At 41.5% G+C, this 20,515-nt stretch overlaps 1 protein-coding gene across 1 annotated transcript in view; it reads left to right on the forward strand.

The window, feature by feature from the left end:
• Positions 1-1,083: 1,083 nt before the first annotated feature.
• Positions 1,084-20,515, forward strand: part of SAMSN1 (SAM domain, SH3 domain and nuclear localization signals 1) — a 141,969-nt gene continuing 122,537 nt past the window's right edge. Inside the window, exons 1-2 of the mRNA XM_066241572.1 lie at positions 1,084-1,142; positions 8,134-8,265. Of these exons, the coding sequence (XP_066097669.1) occupies positions 1,119-1,142; positions 8,134-8,265 (156 nt within the window). The 5' untranslated portion in view covers positions 1,084-1,118. The remainder of the gene's footprint in view (positions 1,143-8,133; positions 8,266-20,515) is intronic.

The following is a 20,515-nucleotide window of genomic DNA, read 5'->3' on the forward strand; positions in this document are numbered from 1 at the left end:
CTATAACATGGGTGAAGGCATTATCTTAAGTAAAATAAGCAAACCCCAAAGGGCAAGTATAATATGATTCCATTTACATGAAGTACCTGTGATAGTGAAATTCAGGGACACAGAAAGTAGAGTGGTTGTTGCCAGGGGATGGGGAAGGGAGGAATGGGGAGTTAGTGTTCAATAGTTATAGTGTTTCAGTTTTGCAAGATGAAAAAGTTCTGGGGATGGGTGGTAGTGACAGTGACGGCTGGGCAACAGGATGAATACACTCAATGCCGCAAAACTGTATAGTGAGAAATGGTTAAATGGTAAATTTTATGTTACATATACTTTACCACCATAAAAAATGTGCTTATTGCACAGTATCTTGCTATATAAAAGATTCAACATTTGCATTTTGTTTCCCTTTTTACTGAATTTGTTGGGGTGATGCTGGTGAACACAATTGTGCAGGTTTCAGGCGTCTGTTTCTACAACACACCTCTGTGCACCGTATTGTGTGTCCTCCCCTCCCCAAGTCCAGTCTTCGCACATCACTGTTTATCTCCACATACCACGTGCAGATACGCCAGTACTTTCATTCTCACCAATGAAATCAAAGTTGGTTTTGCATCTCATTTGCATAATAAAACAACTTTCTTGGACTTGTCATTTGCTTTTCTGATGCTTTTTAATAAAAAGATGAAATACTTTTTTTCCATCATTTTATATTCATTTTGAAATATCCCCTAATTTTTGTGAGCAATATATGTATATATATAGCATATATATATATATATGGTTTGCTTTATATTTCTAATTTAGTTAGCTAAGTCTATAGTTATGCAGTTTTCACTGCATTTTCCGTCCAGATTTTGGGAATATTTTCACCACCTTTGAATCTGTCTCCACAGATCATGGTAAGTCCCATTCTTTCATTCTATTAGTCAGGGTTTCTCATTGATTTAGGAAACTGTTCAGTAAAGACCGACCTTATTCGATAATGGCTTTGGAATCCCCCGGATTATGGTGGGATTTTGCTTTGTAATAATCTCCCAGGAGAACTGTCCAGACAGCTGTGAAGACCAGGGAGAGCTACGAGGGACGATCATATTTTTCAAAGCAGCAACGGACTGAAGTGGACCAAAATGAATCTCTTCTGCTTTTCACTGGTAAGTTTCCTTACATGCACCATTTACAGTCTCAGTTTTTGAAACTCTTAATTACTTGAATAGATTAAATTCTATAAAGGATTGCAGTCCCCACTTCCTGTCATGCATATGCCTGTGTAGAAGCAAATCAGGACAGTTTTAAAGAATAGCATTCTTCAGTCACTTATACCATTAAAAATATTGCGTCAACTAAAAGGAACAAAATTAGGGCATATCTTCAACTTCCTATGTGGCGATATTAATACATTCAGGGTCTGGTAAGAAAGTCCAAAAAAGAAAAAGGAAAAAGGATAAAAGTGCATAAGCCAACACTATGCAGAGGCAAGTAATTTACAAAAAAGAAAAAATTATGTTTATCTATAACAATTACTGGTTGTTTAACATTTTGATGCTGGATTTGTATCATAAGTAAACAGCGTTTTTGAGTATTTTTTTTGTTATGACTACAAGAACAATTGTTGCAAAATATGCTGCATTTGGGTTGCTCGCCTTGCTTTGAGGCATCCTAAGAATCAAAGTTTTTTCTTTATTATTTGAGTAATGAATTCCATTCAATGCTGGCTTGCTTAAACCACCTTGGAGGCAGCTGTCTGAGTTTCACAACACTGTCAGTGCGAGGTACAGCAGATTACTCCAGACCCGCAGATGTGCTCACTCAAGGGTAGAAGCACCTCTCAACTATTTTACATTTTTTACATTATCACTCTTTTATTTTTCCCCCCATTTAGCCTGAAGTCGATCAGTGAGGGTTAGCCGGTAGTCAGACCTGGAGATGCTTTGTTATTCTAACCGGCCATTGTGACCATCTGCTAAAAGCTAGAAATGGGTTTCAAAAATAATTTTATTCATTTCTATCTGTGTCTACAGCGGGGCCTTATGCCTCTTCATCGGGATTTTCAAGATGTTGGTGGAGGATCCCTGTCATTTGGGGAAATAAAATGGTTGAAGTTAATGTTCGTTTTCTTTCCAAATTGCAAACAAGATTAACATGCAGGGCTGGAGATGGTGCCGACATAGGTTGTAATGCCTAAGCAGGAGGCATTTTTAAGCCAAGCGGGATTCGACTTTAGCACATTTTGAAGAAGAAAAAGATGCGATTGTGCATGGTGTCAGGCTGAATCCAGCTCAGGGCACCTCTACTGCCCCAATTTAATTTACGAAACAACTGCCAGGGCTCCACTCTGCTTTGTGTCAGATACGTCCGCCTGGAGAAATCCCGTTGTGACTCTGGTGGTGGTGTGCATTCTTCTCTCGTTGATCTAAGAGCACTGTACGGGGTTGTGTATGAATGTACTTCCCAAGGAAAAAGAGTAGCAGCAGAGGCGGGGGCGTCCTGAAGTCGCCCTGAATGCTACTGTCATCAGTGTGCTAATGTTTCTATAACAGAGTGCTGCTCGGCATAGCGTGGCCTATGTCTGTCATCCACTACCAAAGACATATAACCGTGTAATGAGCATGGCTGTCTTTGTAATATAAGGACAGGAACAAATACTCCAAAAAGGACTGCTTCAAAGCCATGCCTCGTAGACTTCATTTGACTGTAACTCTTTTCTTTCTTCTAAAATTATCCTTAAAAAAATTACTTGCTCAGAAATGGATTGGATTGGATTAAACCATCATGAGCACTGAATTCATTTGTTCAAGCATCCCAAAATGTATATATTAGCCAAATCACATTTTTTCAAATAAGAAAATGTCTATAAGGGCCTTGAAAACAACCATCTCGGGTGCTATTTACTCCTTCCTGTAGACTAAATGAATCAAGTCACTTGGTGCGTGGGTCCTCAGCCAGGGTGTTATGACACCCCACTGTGAGAAGAGGGTGGGATTACAGCTTTTCCCAGAAATTGTGCATAATCCAAAGCATGTTTTATTGTTGCCTGGATGAATGTGAAAAATATGGGACTGCATTTTAAAAAAGAGATTAAAAATCACCGATTTAGTGGAAAGAAGGATTGTGGAACTATAAAGTGGAGGTATATATAAATATATTGACCTTTACATCGTCAGGAAGGAGGTGATTTTAGATATTAAGTGTCACATAAAGATTATCACTAAGGAAAGCCAGGGAAAGAGTTGAACGGTCTTCTATTTAAGTGTAGTGGGGAATTGTAAATCTTTTAGTAAATGTGGTTTTTAAGAGAAATATAAGGCAAACTTAATGAACTATTCATTCCAAACCAAGAATCCTATAAATAATCCATTAAAAGTGATTGCTATTATTTTGGATCTATAACCTCGAAATGGGCACTATCTTTCGAAAGGGAAGCAAGAATGTCCTTTTATGTATGCCATTCTGACTCCAGAATTGTTCTCAGAGTCTCACATGGTGATAAGGCTCTTAGAAAGCCTGTTCATTAGAAGCAAGAGGGTTTTCTTGTTGAGATCACCATATCGTTCTTGAGTTGAAGGTTACCCATCAATTATCTCTGCACCATTTCTTCAGCAATTTGCGATGCTGCCCCTCTCTTTATTTGAACTCTCTGTCACTGCCCCACTGGGTTAGCTCTGCCCCTGTCCTCGTACCCGCTCTCTTCCACACCTATTATGATCATTCCAGTGCCAAGTAGATGCCTCACTCAGAAGAATACTTCTCCTTGCCCTTCTTCAAAATTTTGACTGTTCAAGTCTTCTATGCAAATTTAGGATCATCTGGTCAAGTGATGGAAAAATCTTTGATGGGATTTTGATTAAGACAGATTTGATTTTTTTTTATATCTTCTTTACTAAAAATCAGTTTCATCATGGGGTGTAGTTCTTCTACCCCAAACATGTGTAGCTCGTCATTTCATATTTTTCATAGCCTTTAATGATGTTTTTATATGTTCTCTATAAAATTTTTGCACACCTTTTGCTAAATTTATTGGTAGGGCGGGTCTAAGAATTTTAGTGACTGTAGTGATTATTGTTTTCTTGATTAGTTTTGCTGACTTAAAGGTACATTATTAATATTCAGATATTGGCATTATAAGTAGTTTTACAGAATTTTAAGAATGCTGGTGTCAGTGGTTGTTTGTTTTTCAGTTTTTATTTGTAGATAATCTGTTTTACTCTTCTTTAGCAACTTTTCAACTTCTCCCTCTGTTCTATAACATTGATAAAAGAATACTATATTGGCAGGCACCCTAGTCTTCTTTCTAATGTTCCTGTAATCACTTCTGCTTGAGTCTTCCAGAGCTTTTTATTTTTCTAATATAATTGTTTTAGATTTTATTGATTTGAGAGAGGAGAGAGAGAGAGAGAGAGAGAGAGAGAGAAAGAGAGTCGGGAGGGAGGAGCAGGAAGCATTAGCTCTCATATGTGCCTTGACCGGGCAAGCTCAGTGTCCTAGGTTGATGTTTTATCCACTGTGTCAACACAGGTCAGGCCCAGAGGTTTTTGATAAATAAATCTACTGAGGTTAAGGAAGTCCTGTCTTTACAATTCACTAAGATTTTTATCATAAACAATAAAGTTTTCAGATGCTTTAGACCAGTGGTCGGCAAACCGGGGCTCGTGAGCCACAGGCGGCTCTTTGGCCCCTTGAGTGTGGCTCTTCCACGAAATACCACGTGCCGGCGGGCAGGTAGGCGCTGGGGTGTCCGTAGGTCAGGCCACGGGGAGACTCCAGGCAGGATACACAGAGCGGGGGAGGTGCGCGATTCATGCAGGAGTTGAGTGAGCATGTGGAACACACCAGCCCAGGTTTGCCGACCACTGCCTTAGACTACGTATTAAAACATTAAACTTTCTCTCTTATATTTTAATGTGTATTTAACCGTTGAAGCATCTCTATATTCATAGATTAAATACTGCTTGACTATGGTCTATTTTTTGACATACACTATTAAATTTAATTTTGTTATCATTATATTTAGGATTTTAAAAAATTGTGTTATAAATAAATTTGGTCTATAGCTTTCTTGAATTGACAAGGAAATTCTGTCATTTGATTTTTCTAGAACTCCTCGTAATCCTCCTTTTAGTATTTCCATAGGCCCTCCACACTTCTACCTGAATGTTCCGTGTGTTTTCTATTTACTGTCCTTGTATTCCACACCTGTAATGAAAACTCAGCATTTTCTAATTCTTTTGAGCAGTCTACAGTTTATCCCAGGTTTTAATTAGTTCTATCAATTTCTTTCTTTTTTTTTTTTACTGAGATGACGTTGATTAATAAAATGACGTAGGTGTCTGGCGTGACTTTCCATAATCACCATCTAGACACGGCACTAAGTGTTCACCGTCCGTCACCATTTATTCCCGTTACTCTCTTCCACCCCACCCCACCCCTTCCCTCCCGTAATCACCGCACTGTAGTCCCTGGCAACGAGCCCTTCGGTCCTTTGTTTAATCTCTTCACCCAGCCCTCCACCTCCGACCGACAGCTGTCAGTCTGTTCTCTGTATCCATGAGTCTGTTCCACTTTTATAAAGTTCATTTTGTTCATTTTAAAGACTTTTTACATTGTTTTTTGGGTTTTTTTTTTTTTACAATTTTATGGTTCTTGTTCTATTTTTGCTTATTTTGTTTTCATTATAGATGATTTATTCTTAATTGGAGTTTGTTTTTCATTTGGCTCTGTGAAGATAAATATTCTTAAAGTATTTCTCCATCCAGTTGAGGATTTTAACTTCATCTGGAATAAGATGGCTCATTTTTAATTTTTTTTTCTTTTTATTTATTCATTTTAGAGAGGGGGGAGAGAGAGAGAGAGAAAGAAAGAGAGAAGGGGAGAGGAGCAGGAAGCATCAACTCCCATGTGTGCCTTGACCAGGCAAGTGCAGGGTTTCAAACCGGCGACCTCAGCGTTCCAGGTCGACGCTTTATCCACTGCACTACCACAGGTTAGGCAGATGGCTCGTTTTTAGACTGTCAATTCTTCTGGCTCTCATTCTTTCATTTGATCCTTTCATGTGTCTTGGCTAATGTTGCATGATAGCGATTTTTCTCTTCTCTCTCTTTCTTCTGGTGTCTCTGACCCTCCTCTCCCTCTCTTCCCCCAAGCTCCACTCTCTCTCACTCTCTTTTTCTCTCCCTTCTGACCTTTTCCTGTTCCTCCATCCAGTTGGGAGGCAAAATCTCAGGTCTGCCTGTGGCTTCAGTGTAGAATCAAGGCTTGTACTGCTGGTCCAGAGAGCTCACCCCTTGGGGATATTTGGCGTCTTACTCATCTAATCCTGGAACCAGCTGAGTTTGTTCAGATTCTGATGTGCTGGCTGATATGTTTAATTTTGCTTTTCTGATCTGCAGTTTCTTAAAAGCAAGGGCCTCAACAATTACTGGAGGGAGCTTTTTATCAGCGTCCTTTCATCATGAGTGCTGTTGTAGCCCCTGGAATTCAGCAGGAAGTTTGCTTCATGTGGAGGATGTGCATCTAATGCATGTTACCCACAAGGCCCCAGTCAGGTCCGTGTTTCCTGTGTGAGAGAGGGCGTCTCACAGGTCCAAAGCTCACCTCTCCTCACCACTTTTTGTTAGGTTTTTGGGTTCTCTACATTTTTATGTATTTTAGAAGGCTCATGTTTTAGGTCTTAACTGGATCTTTTTAATTGTCCTAATAAGTTGCCATGTGTTTGGAGCAAGTTACTTAAGATTGCTGATTGTAGAGTATATTTGTTGAAACTTCTAAAGGTAGACAATGCAAAAGCAATTAATCTTCACTTTGTATTTTAAAATGGTCTCATTTTTTAAAAGTATATTCTAAGTGCAGCACTATAGTTTTTTTTTTACTCATTGTTTCAAGCAAGAACACTTTTTCATAATCCAAGAAGCATTTGTATTGATGACAGCATTATCAGCATCACCAGTTACCATGCCTAGAAACTTTCTATATACTTAGTATCTATGTCTCTCCCTGAAGGCTGTTTCTAGATGATGCCATAATTTTCATCTCAAAACAATAAAATTTAACAATTCAATTCAGTTAATAAGTTTGCTTTCCAAATACAATGATTCACAATATAGTTCACAATGGTTTTAGATACATTTTAAAACCAGGAGCAGCACGGTCCTTTGCAGAAATGACTACATTAGGTTATTTGGGAATAGCGGTGCTTGCAGCGCTGGTGGACAGTCCATTCCTGTGAGCGAACTCGTCGCGAGGGCCCAAGGCAATGTGTATCATCTTAAGTGTTTTACATGCTCTACCTGCCGGAATCGCCTGGTCCCGGGAGATCGGTTTCACTACATCAATGGCAGTTTATTTTGTGAACATGATAGACCTACAGCTCTCATCAATGACCATTTGAATTCACTTCAGAGCCATCCACTACTGTCAGACCAGAAGGTCCACTAAAAGGTCAGAGTCATGCAGAATGCATGCCTTCATCTCAGATTTTGTTCATCACAGGTGGGTCCCATGTGTCCTCAGTAGACAAGTCACCGTTGTAGCTAGCACCAGTGCCGGCCAGCTCCATGCCATTGCACCTTATAAAATTCATTGTTTCATAAAAGATTAAAAAATAAATAAAAAACATTATATTTAATATGAAAACTGTAAACCTTAATATTAATGCCTTCAGTGGACTTGTGAACCACTTTTGCTGTTCCAAGTACCTATGGTGCTCATTTGACCCTGACAGTTCCTCTGCCGGGTGAGAAACTGCTAAGGACAACAGAGTGTGTTTCTCCTAGAAGGGCAGAGCACTGACTAGAAGGATCTATGTATCTGAGACCTGACACCCAACACAATTGGTATCCAAATAGACCTTTATTTAGTATCTTAAACTTGATGTCTTCATTATGCTTCTTGAGAGATTGCCTCATTTTGTGCATGACTCTCCAACACTTAAGAGTCTGGTGTGAATTTCTGGCTCTGAAATAAGTGTTGAGAATACGATTCTTCACTGTCTTGTTCACTGTTGAAAAGTGGCATGCCATAAGCTCTTAATCTCTATGCCTTGGATAATTTAGATTGGGTACTATATAGAGGTAAGTCAATAGGTTAAGTGACTTTTCAAGGAAAATTATAATTTTGTTAGTTCTTGACTCATATATCGCTTTCTTGCAGGAGGGCTCTATGGACAGCTTGTATGAGCCAGTCCCAGAGCAACATGCTGACCAAGAAAGCAGCTCTGGTAGAACCGGTTCGTTCATCTCGTCGTTGAAAGAGAGTAGAAGAGCACCCGACAATCCCTTCATGGTGAGTGAAGCCGAGCTGAGGAGCTCGCCTTGTCTGTTATAGATTTAGAATCACTTGCTTGGTGATAGCTGTTCATGCAGCAGAAATTCATTGTTTTTGCAAGTCTCTATTTACTTTTAGTTTCTGGTTTTCTCTTTGCTGTCTCTTTCGTGAATTTGGCTTATTGATATAAACTACTGTGTATAGAGTATGCATTAATTACATAAGATAACTCAATCTTCAAAAACGATGTTATTACAAAGAAATAATTAGAATCTTTTCTCAATGAGGGAATTGCAGGAGAGAAAAGCAAAATAACTTGCTAAAGGCTATAAACTACTGAGTGTTAAAGCCGGTAATTAAATATATGTATATATCTGCATCAGTAGTTTATTAGTAGTTTACAGGCAAGCCAGGTCTTCGGGGTGGGTACTGCCTGGGATTTGTAGCACTTGCCAATTGCCGTGGTGTAAAAGCTCCTATCATGCTCAATTTCAAGCTCCCACTGATTTAATAACAGGCTTACAGCATCTGAATATTTAATTGTTCATTATCTCTGGTGCTGACTCCAGCACAGCACTAGCTGCTTTAAAGTCTGTGCTAACCACTTACTGAGCTGCTTACTAAACTTATGAACACACACAATCAACTTACAAAACGTGAGTGTTGCTAGAAGGCAACAATGCAAATAGTTCTTATAAGTTATCTTTATAATTACTAGATAGAGTTCTTCGTGCTCTGCAAAACTGGCCTTGTCTTTATTGAACAGTACTTGCTGCCTTCTCAGTCAGTTGTGCCATACTTACATTAACCCCGTACTGTTAACTTATTTTGCTTTGATTGTGGTTAGGAAAATTCAAAGCATCCTACGTCTGCTGCAAATAATGAATTTCTCTATAGTTATAGATTTAGATGTCAGCTTCTACCCTTCTAATCACACTGCCTTAATAAGAGCACAAAAATGAATATTGACTATCATTTATTCAGTGCCGCTTTTTGTAAGGCACTGTACTAGGTGATGCTATATATGAAATTATTTATATTGATCTTTACAAGAACTTTAAAAAGATTTAAAAAATATGGCCCTGGCTGGTTGACTCAGCGGTACAGCATCAGCCTAGTGTGTGGAAGTCCCAGGTTCGATTCCCGGCCAGGGCACACAGGAGAAGTAACCATCTGCTTCTCCAACCTTCCCCCTCTCCTTTCTCTCTATCTCTTTCTTTCCCTCCCACAGCCAAGACTCCATTGGAGCAAGGGTGACCCGGGCACTGAGGATGGCTCCATGGCCTCTGCTTTAGGCGCTAAAATGGCTCTGGTTGCAACCTAGCAACCCTCAGAAGGGCAGAGCATCGCCCCCTGGTGGGCTTGCTGGGTGGATGTGGGTTGGGCGCATGTGGGAGTCTGTCTCTCTTCCTCTTGCTTCTCACTTTAGAAAAATAATAAAAAAAAGATTTGAAAATATTAAGAAAGGTTAAGGTAAGGTAATTTCCAGTTAAATAAAAAAGACCTAGATTCAAACCTGCATCTTTTTTTTTTTAATCCAGAGAAAGGGTTATAGTAATATAGCTTTGAGTTTTATACCTACCTCATACCTACCTATTTTACTTTTTGGAGACTTTCAACACTTCTTATTTACATATAGCTTACAGAACATTTCAGTTTCCCAGAAAATTAGATAAACTAAAAAGCACCGTAATGTTAGAAAATGAGTTCAATCTTAAGTCTCAGTAAGTAAAACTAATCTAAAAAGATTTTTAGTGCAGTAGAAAGTCTTCCCTTAATTTGATACCCTTTTCAATATCCATTAAGGTGTTGATGTTGATAGAAACGCTTAAGAGAAAGCAACAATCTATTTTACATATTAATGTGAGATAGAGAGATAATATTCATTTACATAGAGACTGTCAATTGACATTGCAAAATATTTATAAGCATTTTTAGTCTATAATTAAAGAGAAAAATGGAATAAACTGAAGAGCCTGAAGATAGCTCTTTAAATGTGTGAGTTTAATAACGATGCATGAAATGTAAACAAATTCATGGCCAACTAGTCTGCTAGAATTTTCATCAGACTATACTTATATTGCAAAAGTAGATGAGAATAATAAAAACATATTTTAAATTGCTACAGCTATCTTTTTCTATATATAGATAAATATATGTATATATTTCACTATACATACCTCATTACAAATCTCATGTATATAGATGTCTCAATATTTAATTAAAACTATATGCACATATACAACATAAATGCATGTGTGTGTGTATTTTTGTCTTTTATATCTTTCACCTTTTTCACTCGGCCTCCCATCCTCTTTGATAGCTGTCAGTCTGTTCTCTGTATCTATGATTTATATATAAATATATAATTACTACAACCATGATTCCACTGTTTAATTTTTTAATTATATCAACCTTATCATATTATCATTAGTACTTATTTTATTATTAATAAAAGTGATTCTAGGCCCTGGCCGGTTGGCTCAGCGGTGGAGCGTTGGCCTGGCGTGCGGGGGCACCCGGGTTCGATTTCCGGCCAGGGCACATAGGAGAAGCGCCCATTTGCTTCTCCACCCCCCCTCCTTCCTCTCTGTCTCTCTCTTCCCCTCCCGCAGCCAAGGCTCCACTGGAGCGGGGATGGCCCAGGCGCTGGGGATGGCTCCTTGGCCTCTGCCCCAGGCGCTAGAGTGGCTCTGGTCGCGGCAGAGCGACGCCCCAGAGGGGCAGAGCATCGCCCCCTGGTGGGCAGAGCGTCGCCCCTGGTGGGCGTGCCAGGTGGATCCCGGTCGGGCGCATGCGGGAGTCTGTCTGACTGTCTCTCTCCGTTTCCAGCTTTAGAAGAATACAAAAAAAAAGTGATTCTACAATTTGGATAAAATAAATTCTATCTTTTCATAATGAGATTTATTGATTTAGAACTTTCCTGACTTTCCCTCTAAGCTTTTGAAGAATGAATGCTTCTTTTTTCTCTGAGTATTTTCACCTTTTTTTTTCTAATTCAAGGACAGAATGTTTTGAACCAGTTTTTACCATATCAGAAAATGCTTATTTTTTTTTTAGATTTATAATGTGGAAATACTATAAAGAGACCCCTAGAGTTAACAAAATTATGCCTCGTAGTCTCAGTCCTCTACCTGAAAGTACTTGTAACCTGCCCTGAGCGGAGAAGTGCTCCCAATCTCAAACTCTTTGGAATCAGTCTGCCAGCCTGTCCAGTTGTTACACCAGAAATTACACTGCAGACTCAGAAATTACACTGCAGACTGAAAATAATGTCATTTGCTACATCATGCATTGAAAAGAAAAATCAAAATGAGGAAAGTGCCCTAGGTTTCTTGGCATCCCTTAAACATATTTTATTTTTGCGTATTTTGGGGAGTTTTACTGTATGAAAGACACTCTTCTAAGCAAGGAGGGAAGTTACATAGAAAAGCATAAGCTGATTCAGTGTAGACCGATGGGCACAATCAAAGGCAGAAGAGGTATTGACAGAAAGTTTATTGGGGTATTTTAAATAAGGAACGTCAGAAACACCCAGCTTGCTTTTTTTTTTTTTTTTTTTTATTTTTATTAAGCTGGAAACGGGGAGAGACAGCCAGACAGACTCCCGCATGCGTCCAACCGGGATCCACCCAGCACGCCCACCAGGGGCGAAGCTCTGCCCACCAGGGGGCAATGCTCTGCCCCTCCGGGGTGTCGCTCTGCCGCGACCAGAGCCACTCTAGCGCCTGGGGCAGAGGCCAAGGAGCCATCCCCAGCACCCGGGCCATCTTTGCTCCAATGGAGCCTTGGCTGAGGGAGGGGAAGAGAGAGACAGAGAGGAAGGAGGGGGCGGGTGGAGAAGCAGATGGGCGCTTCTCCTATGTGCCCTGACCGGGAATCGAACCCGGGTCCCCCGCACGCCAGGCTGACGCTCTACCGCTGAGCCAACCGGCCAGGGCCTCCAGCTTGCTTTTTAACTGCAGTTCCAGGAAGGCAGGTAATGGAAGAGAGGTCCAAAGAGAAATCTATTCAAAATACAAGACTTGTTCACATTTTGTAAAGAGGAATAATAAGTGATCCACTTGTAGTATATAGTATATAGCAAAGCCAGAGAATTTTGGAGGACTAGAATGAAAAGACAAAAAAAAAAAAAAAAGTTAACGTTTTATAGAGTGAACAATCTCACGAGTAAACAAATATGCTGAAAGAAAATGTACTAATATACTAGCCTAAGCAACGATTGGCTGCTTCCTTATTGTATTATTAAAATGTAGGCTGTTATGCCTGACCAGATGGTGGCGTAGTGGATAGAGTGTCGGACTGGGACGCGGAGGACCCAGGTTTGAGACCCCGAGGTTGCCAGCTTGAGCGCGGGCTCATCTGGTTTGAGCACAAGCTCACCAGCTTGGTCCCAAGGTCACTGGCTTGAGCAAGAGGTTACTCGGTCTGCTGAAGGCTCTCAGTCAAGACACATATGAGAAAGCAATCAATGAACAACTAAGGTGCCGCAACAAAAAACTGATGATTGATGCTTCTCATCTCTCTCTGTTCTTGTCTGTCTGTCCCTATCTGTCCCTTGCTCTGACTCTCTCTCTCTGTCTCTGAAAAAAATAAAAATAAAAAAATAAAATAAAATATAGGCTGTTATTAGTTGGTTCTATATCTGTGTTAGTACCCCTTTATAATGGCTGAAGCTCATAAGAGATCTTGACTTCGAAATAGAGTGAGAACATAAACTGTTTGCACCTGTGCCAATTTGGGGTTAACTAGATCATTCCTGAATGATCTGGTCTGTCGTCTATAATGATTGAAGCAAGCAAATAATTGTCAATTTTCCACTTCATTTTGTGTCTCATAAATTAAACGGATAAGAAAGTTGAGTCTTAGCCCTGGCCGGTTGGCTCAGCGGTAGAGCGTCGGCCTAGCGTGCGGAGGACCCGGGTTTGATTCCCGGCCAGGGCACACAGGAGAAGCGCCCATTTGCTTCTCCACCCTTCCGCCGCGCTTTCCCTCTCTGTCTCTCTCTTCCCCTCCCGCAGCCAAGGCTCCATTGGAGCAAAGATGGCCCGGGCGCTGGGGATGGCTCTGTGGCCTCTGCCCCAGGTGCTAGATTGGCTCTGGTCGCAACATGGCGACGCCCAGGATGGGCAGAGCATCGCCCCCTGGTGGGCAGAGCGTCACCCCTGGTGGGCGTGCCAAGTGGATCCCGGTCAGGTGCATGCGGGAGTCTGTCTGACTGTCTCTCCCTGTTTCCAGCTTCAGAAAAATGAAAAAAAAAAAAGAAAAAAGAAAGTTGAGTCTTTTCAAAAATGAGCTGAAATGTGGGCATGGTCAGTGTCCCTATTACGTATGTGTTGCGCATGTGATTTATAATATTGCACAAATATTTATTCAGCAAGTATTTGTAAGCTAGTGAATGGATCAGTGAAGTTTCCTTAATCAAGCTAAAGAAATGGAGAATGTACGACGAGGTGTCTAAAAGCATGAGCTCTGGAGTTGAGCGTTAGATATGAATTCTTATTTTAGCTCTGCCACTTACCAGCTATTTGACCTGGGAAATTTGCTCAAATTCTCTAGGCCTTAGTGTTCTCTGTGGAATGGGGAGAACAGTAGTCTGTGTGAGTTCAGCCAGTTTCGATGGCAGGGGAGAGACCGTCGCCTTGCTAGCCTAGGCAGGGAAGATAGACAGAACTTATGGACCCGCAGGAGGATAGTGTATCACACTTGTACTGAGACTCCAGCCTGCAGCCTGAGGCAGCCTGTATCTGTCCGGCCCAAGAGGTCAGAACAGGTAACTACAACTTTTGCACTTAAAAAACTTGTTTAAAAACAAAAACAAAAATAAACATACAGTGCCATAGAAACTGTAGGTGACCCTACAGAGCCTGAAATATTTTCACCTGGCTTTTCACAGAAAATGTTTCCTGACCCCTGCTCTAAGCTGTGTCACACAAAGGCGCCAGTCAAATTCTTGAAAAGTGACCAGTCAAAAACGCAGATGGCAATAAGGGTAAAATATGAGCCATATTTTAAAGGACTTGGTGTGAATAAAAGAGTATAAAACAGGTTCATAAATATTTTTATATTACTTGTTTAAGTAGTAATGTTTGAGAGGTATTAGTTTAAATGGAATTTCACCCGCCCTTTCACATGGACGGGACTGTGGCCTCCAGATGTTGTGTGGAGGCCTGTGATCTCCTAACCTGCGATGTGTCTGTTATCCAGGCTTCAGGATGGTGGCAGGGGGGTCAGCCTTTCGGCCTCCAATAGAGAGTGGCACACCAAGAAGAAATGAGGATATGTTAAGTGTTAACCTGCGATGTCCACCATCCTTTCCTCTCAGGGTCTTTTCACCCATGGTGTCAATTTTTTTCTAGGAAAAAAAAAAAAAGAGGAGAGAGAGAGCAGCAGCTTTGCACCTCGGAGCTTTTCTACAGTGATCAGAGAGGCAAGCTGGCTTTCTGAAGGTGGCCCGTCTTTGTCTCTATACAAAATAATTTGTATCAACTCGACCTCAGGCTTACAGTTTTATGGTAGCATTTAAACTGAGTTAGCCTGTCTGGTGGTGGCTAACACCACCATCACAGTAGATAGCGCAACCCACCCAGGGAGGACACGGAGGGCCCCCAGCTGGAAACCCTGAGGTCACCAGCGAGAGCGTGGGCTTGTCGGTTTGAATGAGGGGTTGGCAGCTTGAGTGCAGGGTCGCCGGCTTGAGTGCTGAATCATCGACGTGGTCCCAAGGTCACTGGCTTGAGCCCAAGGTTACTGGCTTGAAGCCCAAGGTCATTGGCTTGAGTTCAAGGTCGCTGGCTTGAGTAAGGAGTCACTGCACCCCCCCCATCAAGGCACATATAAGAAGCAATCAACACACAACTAAAGTGAAGCAACTCTGAGTTGATGCTTCTTATCTCTTTCCTCCCCCCCTTTCTTCCTGTTTCTCTTTCTAAAAATCAAAAAAGAATTAAACAACATGAATATGTAAAATGGGCTTATTATAAGAAGTTTTCTGCAATATTTGGGCCTTATAAAGTGATGATAAATAAAAACTTTTAATTTTTTTTCCAGTTGAGATGGAGACAAATGACAAAAGAAATATTCTAACACTGTTAGTTAGAAAATGAATCACATGCAAACAGGTTGTTATAAAAAGACTTGGCTGTAACCTCTGACAGTCATTCTCAAAAGTGGCTGGACTTGAGGCTCTCCTAAAGGTACAGATATCCAGACCCACTGTGGACCTCCTCCCTCAGCAAGGAGGAGCTAAGGTACCCCTGTCCTGTAGAAATACAATGCCATCCACAGGTGCAATTATACATTTTCTAGTGATCACAAAGAAATGCTTATAAAAGAGGAACAGGTGAAATGATTTTTAATAACATCTTGCATTTAAGCCAGTTCATCCAGAATATTATCATATCGACATATAATGCATATAAAACATCAAGGAGATATTAGATTTTTTAAAATATTTTTGTTTTTAAACAAAGATTTTGAAATCTGCTGTGGGTTGCATACATCTCAATTCAGATGCTAAAGTTTCAGTGATTAAAGTAAAATGCAGTCGTAGTGAAACAATAAAAATTGTGTATTGTTTTACTCAACTTGAGTTTTTGATTAAATTAAATTAAAATTTAGTTCCTCGGTCACACCAGCCATATGCCAGTTGTTCCATAGCCACGGAAGGGCTAGTGAAGGATTCTGTACCGGACCGTGTAGGATGAGAGGCTTGGGGTTACCTGTGAGGTGGAGCCATCAACAATCCAGACAACATTACACTGCACTTGCCATGGAAGTATAGATATTGAGGCATAAAAATACTTGATAAACATAGAGATGCATACTTTTAGAAAGAAACAAGGCCATAGGGAACAATGTCTTAACCAATGAGGAAGCTGAGATTAGTGACTCATCAGAGGAGCCAGATGGAGTCAAGACAGGAGATCTTGTTTTCCAAATGCAATCTGGCTTCTTGGTTATTGTTGTGTTTTGCCTCTCTGCCATAGCACGTGTACGTTTGTGTTTGTGAGTTGTGTGCATGTGTGTGTAGGTAAGAGTTCAAGAGAGTAGGACAGAGGTACGTTTATTGAGAGATTAGAAGTGAGGAGGGAAAGACCGGAGAATCAAGATTTTGTCTTTATAATAGATACACTAAAATACAATCTGCTGATACAGGGGACACAGTGAAAAGCACCACGGAGACGGGCAATGCACTTCATAGACTCGAGTCTTCTCTCCTGTTCCCCAGGCAGCTGAGGACTGTGTGTCCTTGAGGATGGGACTCAATGTCTCTGACCCTAAGTTTTCTGAGAACTAGAATAGAGATAGAAACGACTGTCTCTTGGTTTGTAGTGAGGATCAAATGTTATCACACAAGTTAAGTACCTGGCATAAGACATGTTCATGTTGACTTTCCTGCCTTCTGCAACCTATCACACCAGAGCAGAGTGGAGAGTGGTCCTTTAACTTAACAGCCTCCATTGAATGACTTTACGTCAAATGCTCATGGAGCTTGGATATAGTTTTAAAATCACTGCTCAAAATCATTTGTAAGCAACGTTCCTTACCTAAAAAACGTTGATTTTCATTGAGTTGGACAAGAAGAAGTAACAGGATTTATTGTTGATGTGCATTAAAAAACTCAAGTGGTTAATGTACACAAATTGCCTCAAACCATGAACACCCCGGCTGAGTGCCATTTTTGACATTAGCCCTATATTCCTGCCATGTGTAGACAGCAGTAACAAGAAAATCTACCACAGTGGCTCTTATTTGCCTAATTCACGTTTGAGGGTATTTTCTGGGTCCAATTTAACTGAAACTGTTTTAAAATACTCGTTTAATTATTTTATATACTCACTCATCGACCTTCTGCACTGATTAGAAGCACCAGGAGAAATCAATGACATTGTTTCCAGCTACCAGATGCAGTGAGAGAGGAAGATCGCAGATCTAGGCATAGCTATAAAGACAGGTGATCCTCTATGTGTCTAACAGCTGGTTTGAGCTCAGTACCAACGAGGCCGAGGTCAGGGCTTTAATCCCTTCATGGCCAGTTATGTTTGCTGTGTTCCACCACCACCGGCGGCGGCCGTGACCCCAGCCCACTGCCTTGGTTCTGCCTATTCTTGATCATTACGGAATCTGGGCTGGAGGAGAAGGAGGCACCAGCACAGAACTATTTATTACCCACGGTAAAAAGAGCAACTCCAGGGAAGGGCAGCCCTGTTTGCCAGTGGTTCACGCCCGTGAAGATTTTCCTTTGCTACGAGCACACTTCGGGCCACCAGCACGATTCTCAGCTTTCAACTTAGGATAACTCACGGGGCGGAGGAAGAGCACTAAGAGCAAAAGCTGAGCGTCTGCCCCAGCTTTGCTCCTAAACAGTGCTGACGAAGCGACTACCCTGGTCTGTACCTCGGTTCCCACCTTTCTGAGACAACAGGGTTAGACGAGGTGATCTCTTAAATGGTTCCGGTAATACAGTTTAAAGTATTTGGAATGAGAGTGTTGTCTAATGTACAAGAATACTATTATTCCTTTCTGAGTTACAGAAGACAGTCCTGTCGGATGGCCTCTCGTGGACCGTGCTCTGCTAGTCAGGGTTCTTTAGAGACGGAACTGAGAGGCTGCGGACCCACAGAGAGAGAAATGAGAGGAAGGTGCTCACGCGGTGATGGAGGCTAGGACGTCTGAGACTGGCAGGGCAGGCCAGTGGTCTGGAGACCCAGCGAAGGGTGATGTTGTAACTCGAGTCCAAAGGCAGACTAAAGGCAGTGCTCCCTCTCCCTGGGGGACTCCAGTCTTCTTGTTTTAAGACCTTCAACTGATAGGATAAAACCATCCCCGTTATGGATGGCAATCTGCTTCTCTCAGAGTCTACCAATGTGAGTGTTCACCTCATCTCAAAAACACCTGTACAGCCACATCTAGGCTGCCGTTTGGCCAAATATCTGGGCACCGTGGCCTAGCCAAGTCGACACACATCTAGCTATCACGTCGGCCTCCTGGCATGTATGTCCTTGTGCAGTTCCCAGCTTTGTGTGCCGCTTGGTTCCTGTAGGATCTGGCAGAAGTGGTAGAAAGTGACTTCCGTAATTAGTCTACAAAAGCCTGTGACTTCTGTCTTGCTAACACAGTCTGTCCGTCGTCTTTCTGGCTTGAACATCATGATGAAACAAGAGCCCATCTAGACAAGCCCGTGTGGCAGAGAGCAGAGAGCAGCTCTCAGCTGACAGACAGCAAGGATCTGAGGCCTTCATTCCCACAGCCTGCAAAACACGTCTCCTAACAGCCACTGGCTGAGCTCAGAAGGGGACCCTCTCCCCGGCCCCAGCAAGCCTTGGATGGGGCCGCCCACCTTTCCACGGACAGCTGGGTTGCAACTCTGTGAGAGACTCATCTGAGTCCTGCCCGTATGCTTGACCCACAGTAACCGTGAAGTCATAAATGTGCATTGCTTTAAGATACTACATCTTGGAGTAATTTGTTGTACAGCAACAGATAACTAATCTAGGAACTAAAATTAATTAGACAAGTTATCGACTGGGCTATCTGCAGGTAACCAAATCCATGCTTGCTAATTTAAGCAGAAAGGATATATTACAGGTTAAATAGAGCTCAGAGTTGTTGTGAGGATGAAGTCAGATACTGCAGCTAAGCTTGCAGGGATCGCTCTGAGAAAGCACGCCACAGAACTGGCACCCGGGGAGCTGCTGCTCCTGTCCCACTCAGGTAGTGGCCAAGGCTGTGAGCCGTCATCAGAACAGCAGATTCCAGAGCCATGCGGTCTCTGCTGAGACTTGTTACATTAAAGAATGGATACCCATCCCTTGTCTTTTCCTATAGGTTAGTAAGTTTTGTATTAATCAATGTCTTCAGTTGGTGCATGTGATGGATAGGACCTAAACCACACATCTTATTCTAGTAACAAGGAAAGTCCACCTCTCTCTCTCTCTCTCTCTCTCTCTCTCTCTCTCCCCCCTTCCTTTCCCTTCCCTTCCCTTCCCTTCCCTTCCCTTCCCTTCCCTTCCCTTCCCTTCCCTTCTTTCCCTTCTCTTTCCTTCCTTTCTTCCATCCATCCATCTTTCCTTCCTTCCTTTCTTCCTTCCCCCTTCTTTCTTCTTTCCCTTCCCTTCCCTTCTTTCCCTTCCCTTTCCTTCCTTCTTTCCATCCATCCATCTTTCCTTCCTTCCTTTCTTCCTTCCCCCTTCTTTCTTCTTTCCCTTCCCTTCCCTCCCCTCCCTGCCCCTCCCTCTCCCTTTTCTTCTCTACCTTTTTCCTTACTCTCTTTCCTTGCTTTCTTTGTCCTTCTCTTTCTCCCTTCTTCTAAGCATTCATTTTAGGACCAGTGAATTACAGATGTTGGGTACAACAAGAAATATGAATACCCAAAATGTGTATAGAGTAACATAGGTAACTATAAAATTAAATACTATATTATAAGTGTCAACCTCAACCTCCATAAGAATTCTCAGGAGAAACTTCAAAACAATAGTGTACTAGTCAGGAACACACTATAAAGATTCCAGCTTTGAAATTTACCAGTGATGTGATTTTGGACAAGTTCCTCAAAGTCTTCCAGCTGTTATCTCTTCTCCTATAAAAGACAAAAAAACAGTCTGTTAGTCTTCTTTATAATTTGAGAATAAAAGTTGACAATGTAATTAACATTATTAGGACAATGCTAACACAACATGAACAATCACTAATAGGTGTTCTCTCTAAGAACATAACTGTGGTTTGTGGGTTAACGGTGTAAGTTCCATGGAAAAGATAAGATTTAGGCTGCTCTTGAAGAGGAAGAAGTAGAGATATTTGCATTGCTCACTGTCCTAGCATCTTTCACAAAAGCCCTTAAAAAGCACTTAGAGCCAAATGTCTTATAAATGGACAAAGGAGTACATTGAAAGGTGATAAGTCATCTTAGAATAGGTGAGTAATAATAAAAAAGGCAAGGCAGGTGGCTCCCAGGTTGATATTCTAACCACTCACCTGCATTTCTTACTTGTCTCCAAACTATTAAAATTGGGATTTTTTTTTTTGTTCTGTCTCCACATTCGCGTCAGCATCGACATAGCCATTAATAACAGAGACACTAAAGGGAGAAAAGGAGATTAACCATGGCCCCCCATCAGCTAGGTCTTCATCAAACAATGAACTACAAGAGTCCGTGTCAGAACAGTGCGGGTAATCTTTACCTTGACTTCTAGATGGTAAAATGTCTCATAACAAGCTGACATATAAAACATAGATTACCTTCATTAAAAGGACTGTGCTTTCCTTT

This window comes from Saccopteryx bilineata, chromosome 8 (genome assembly GCF_036850765.1).
Source record: "Saccopteryx bilineata isolate mSacBil1 chromosome 8, mSacBil1_pri_phased_curated, whole genome shotgun sequence".
In the NCBI taxonomy this organism is placed as follows: Eukaryota; Metazoa; Chordata; class Mammalia; order Chiroptera; family Emballonuridae; genus Saccopteryx; species Saccopteryx bilineata.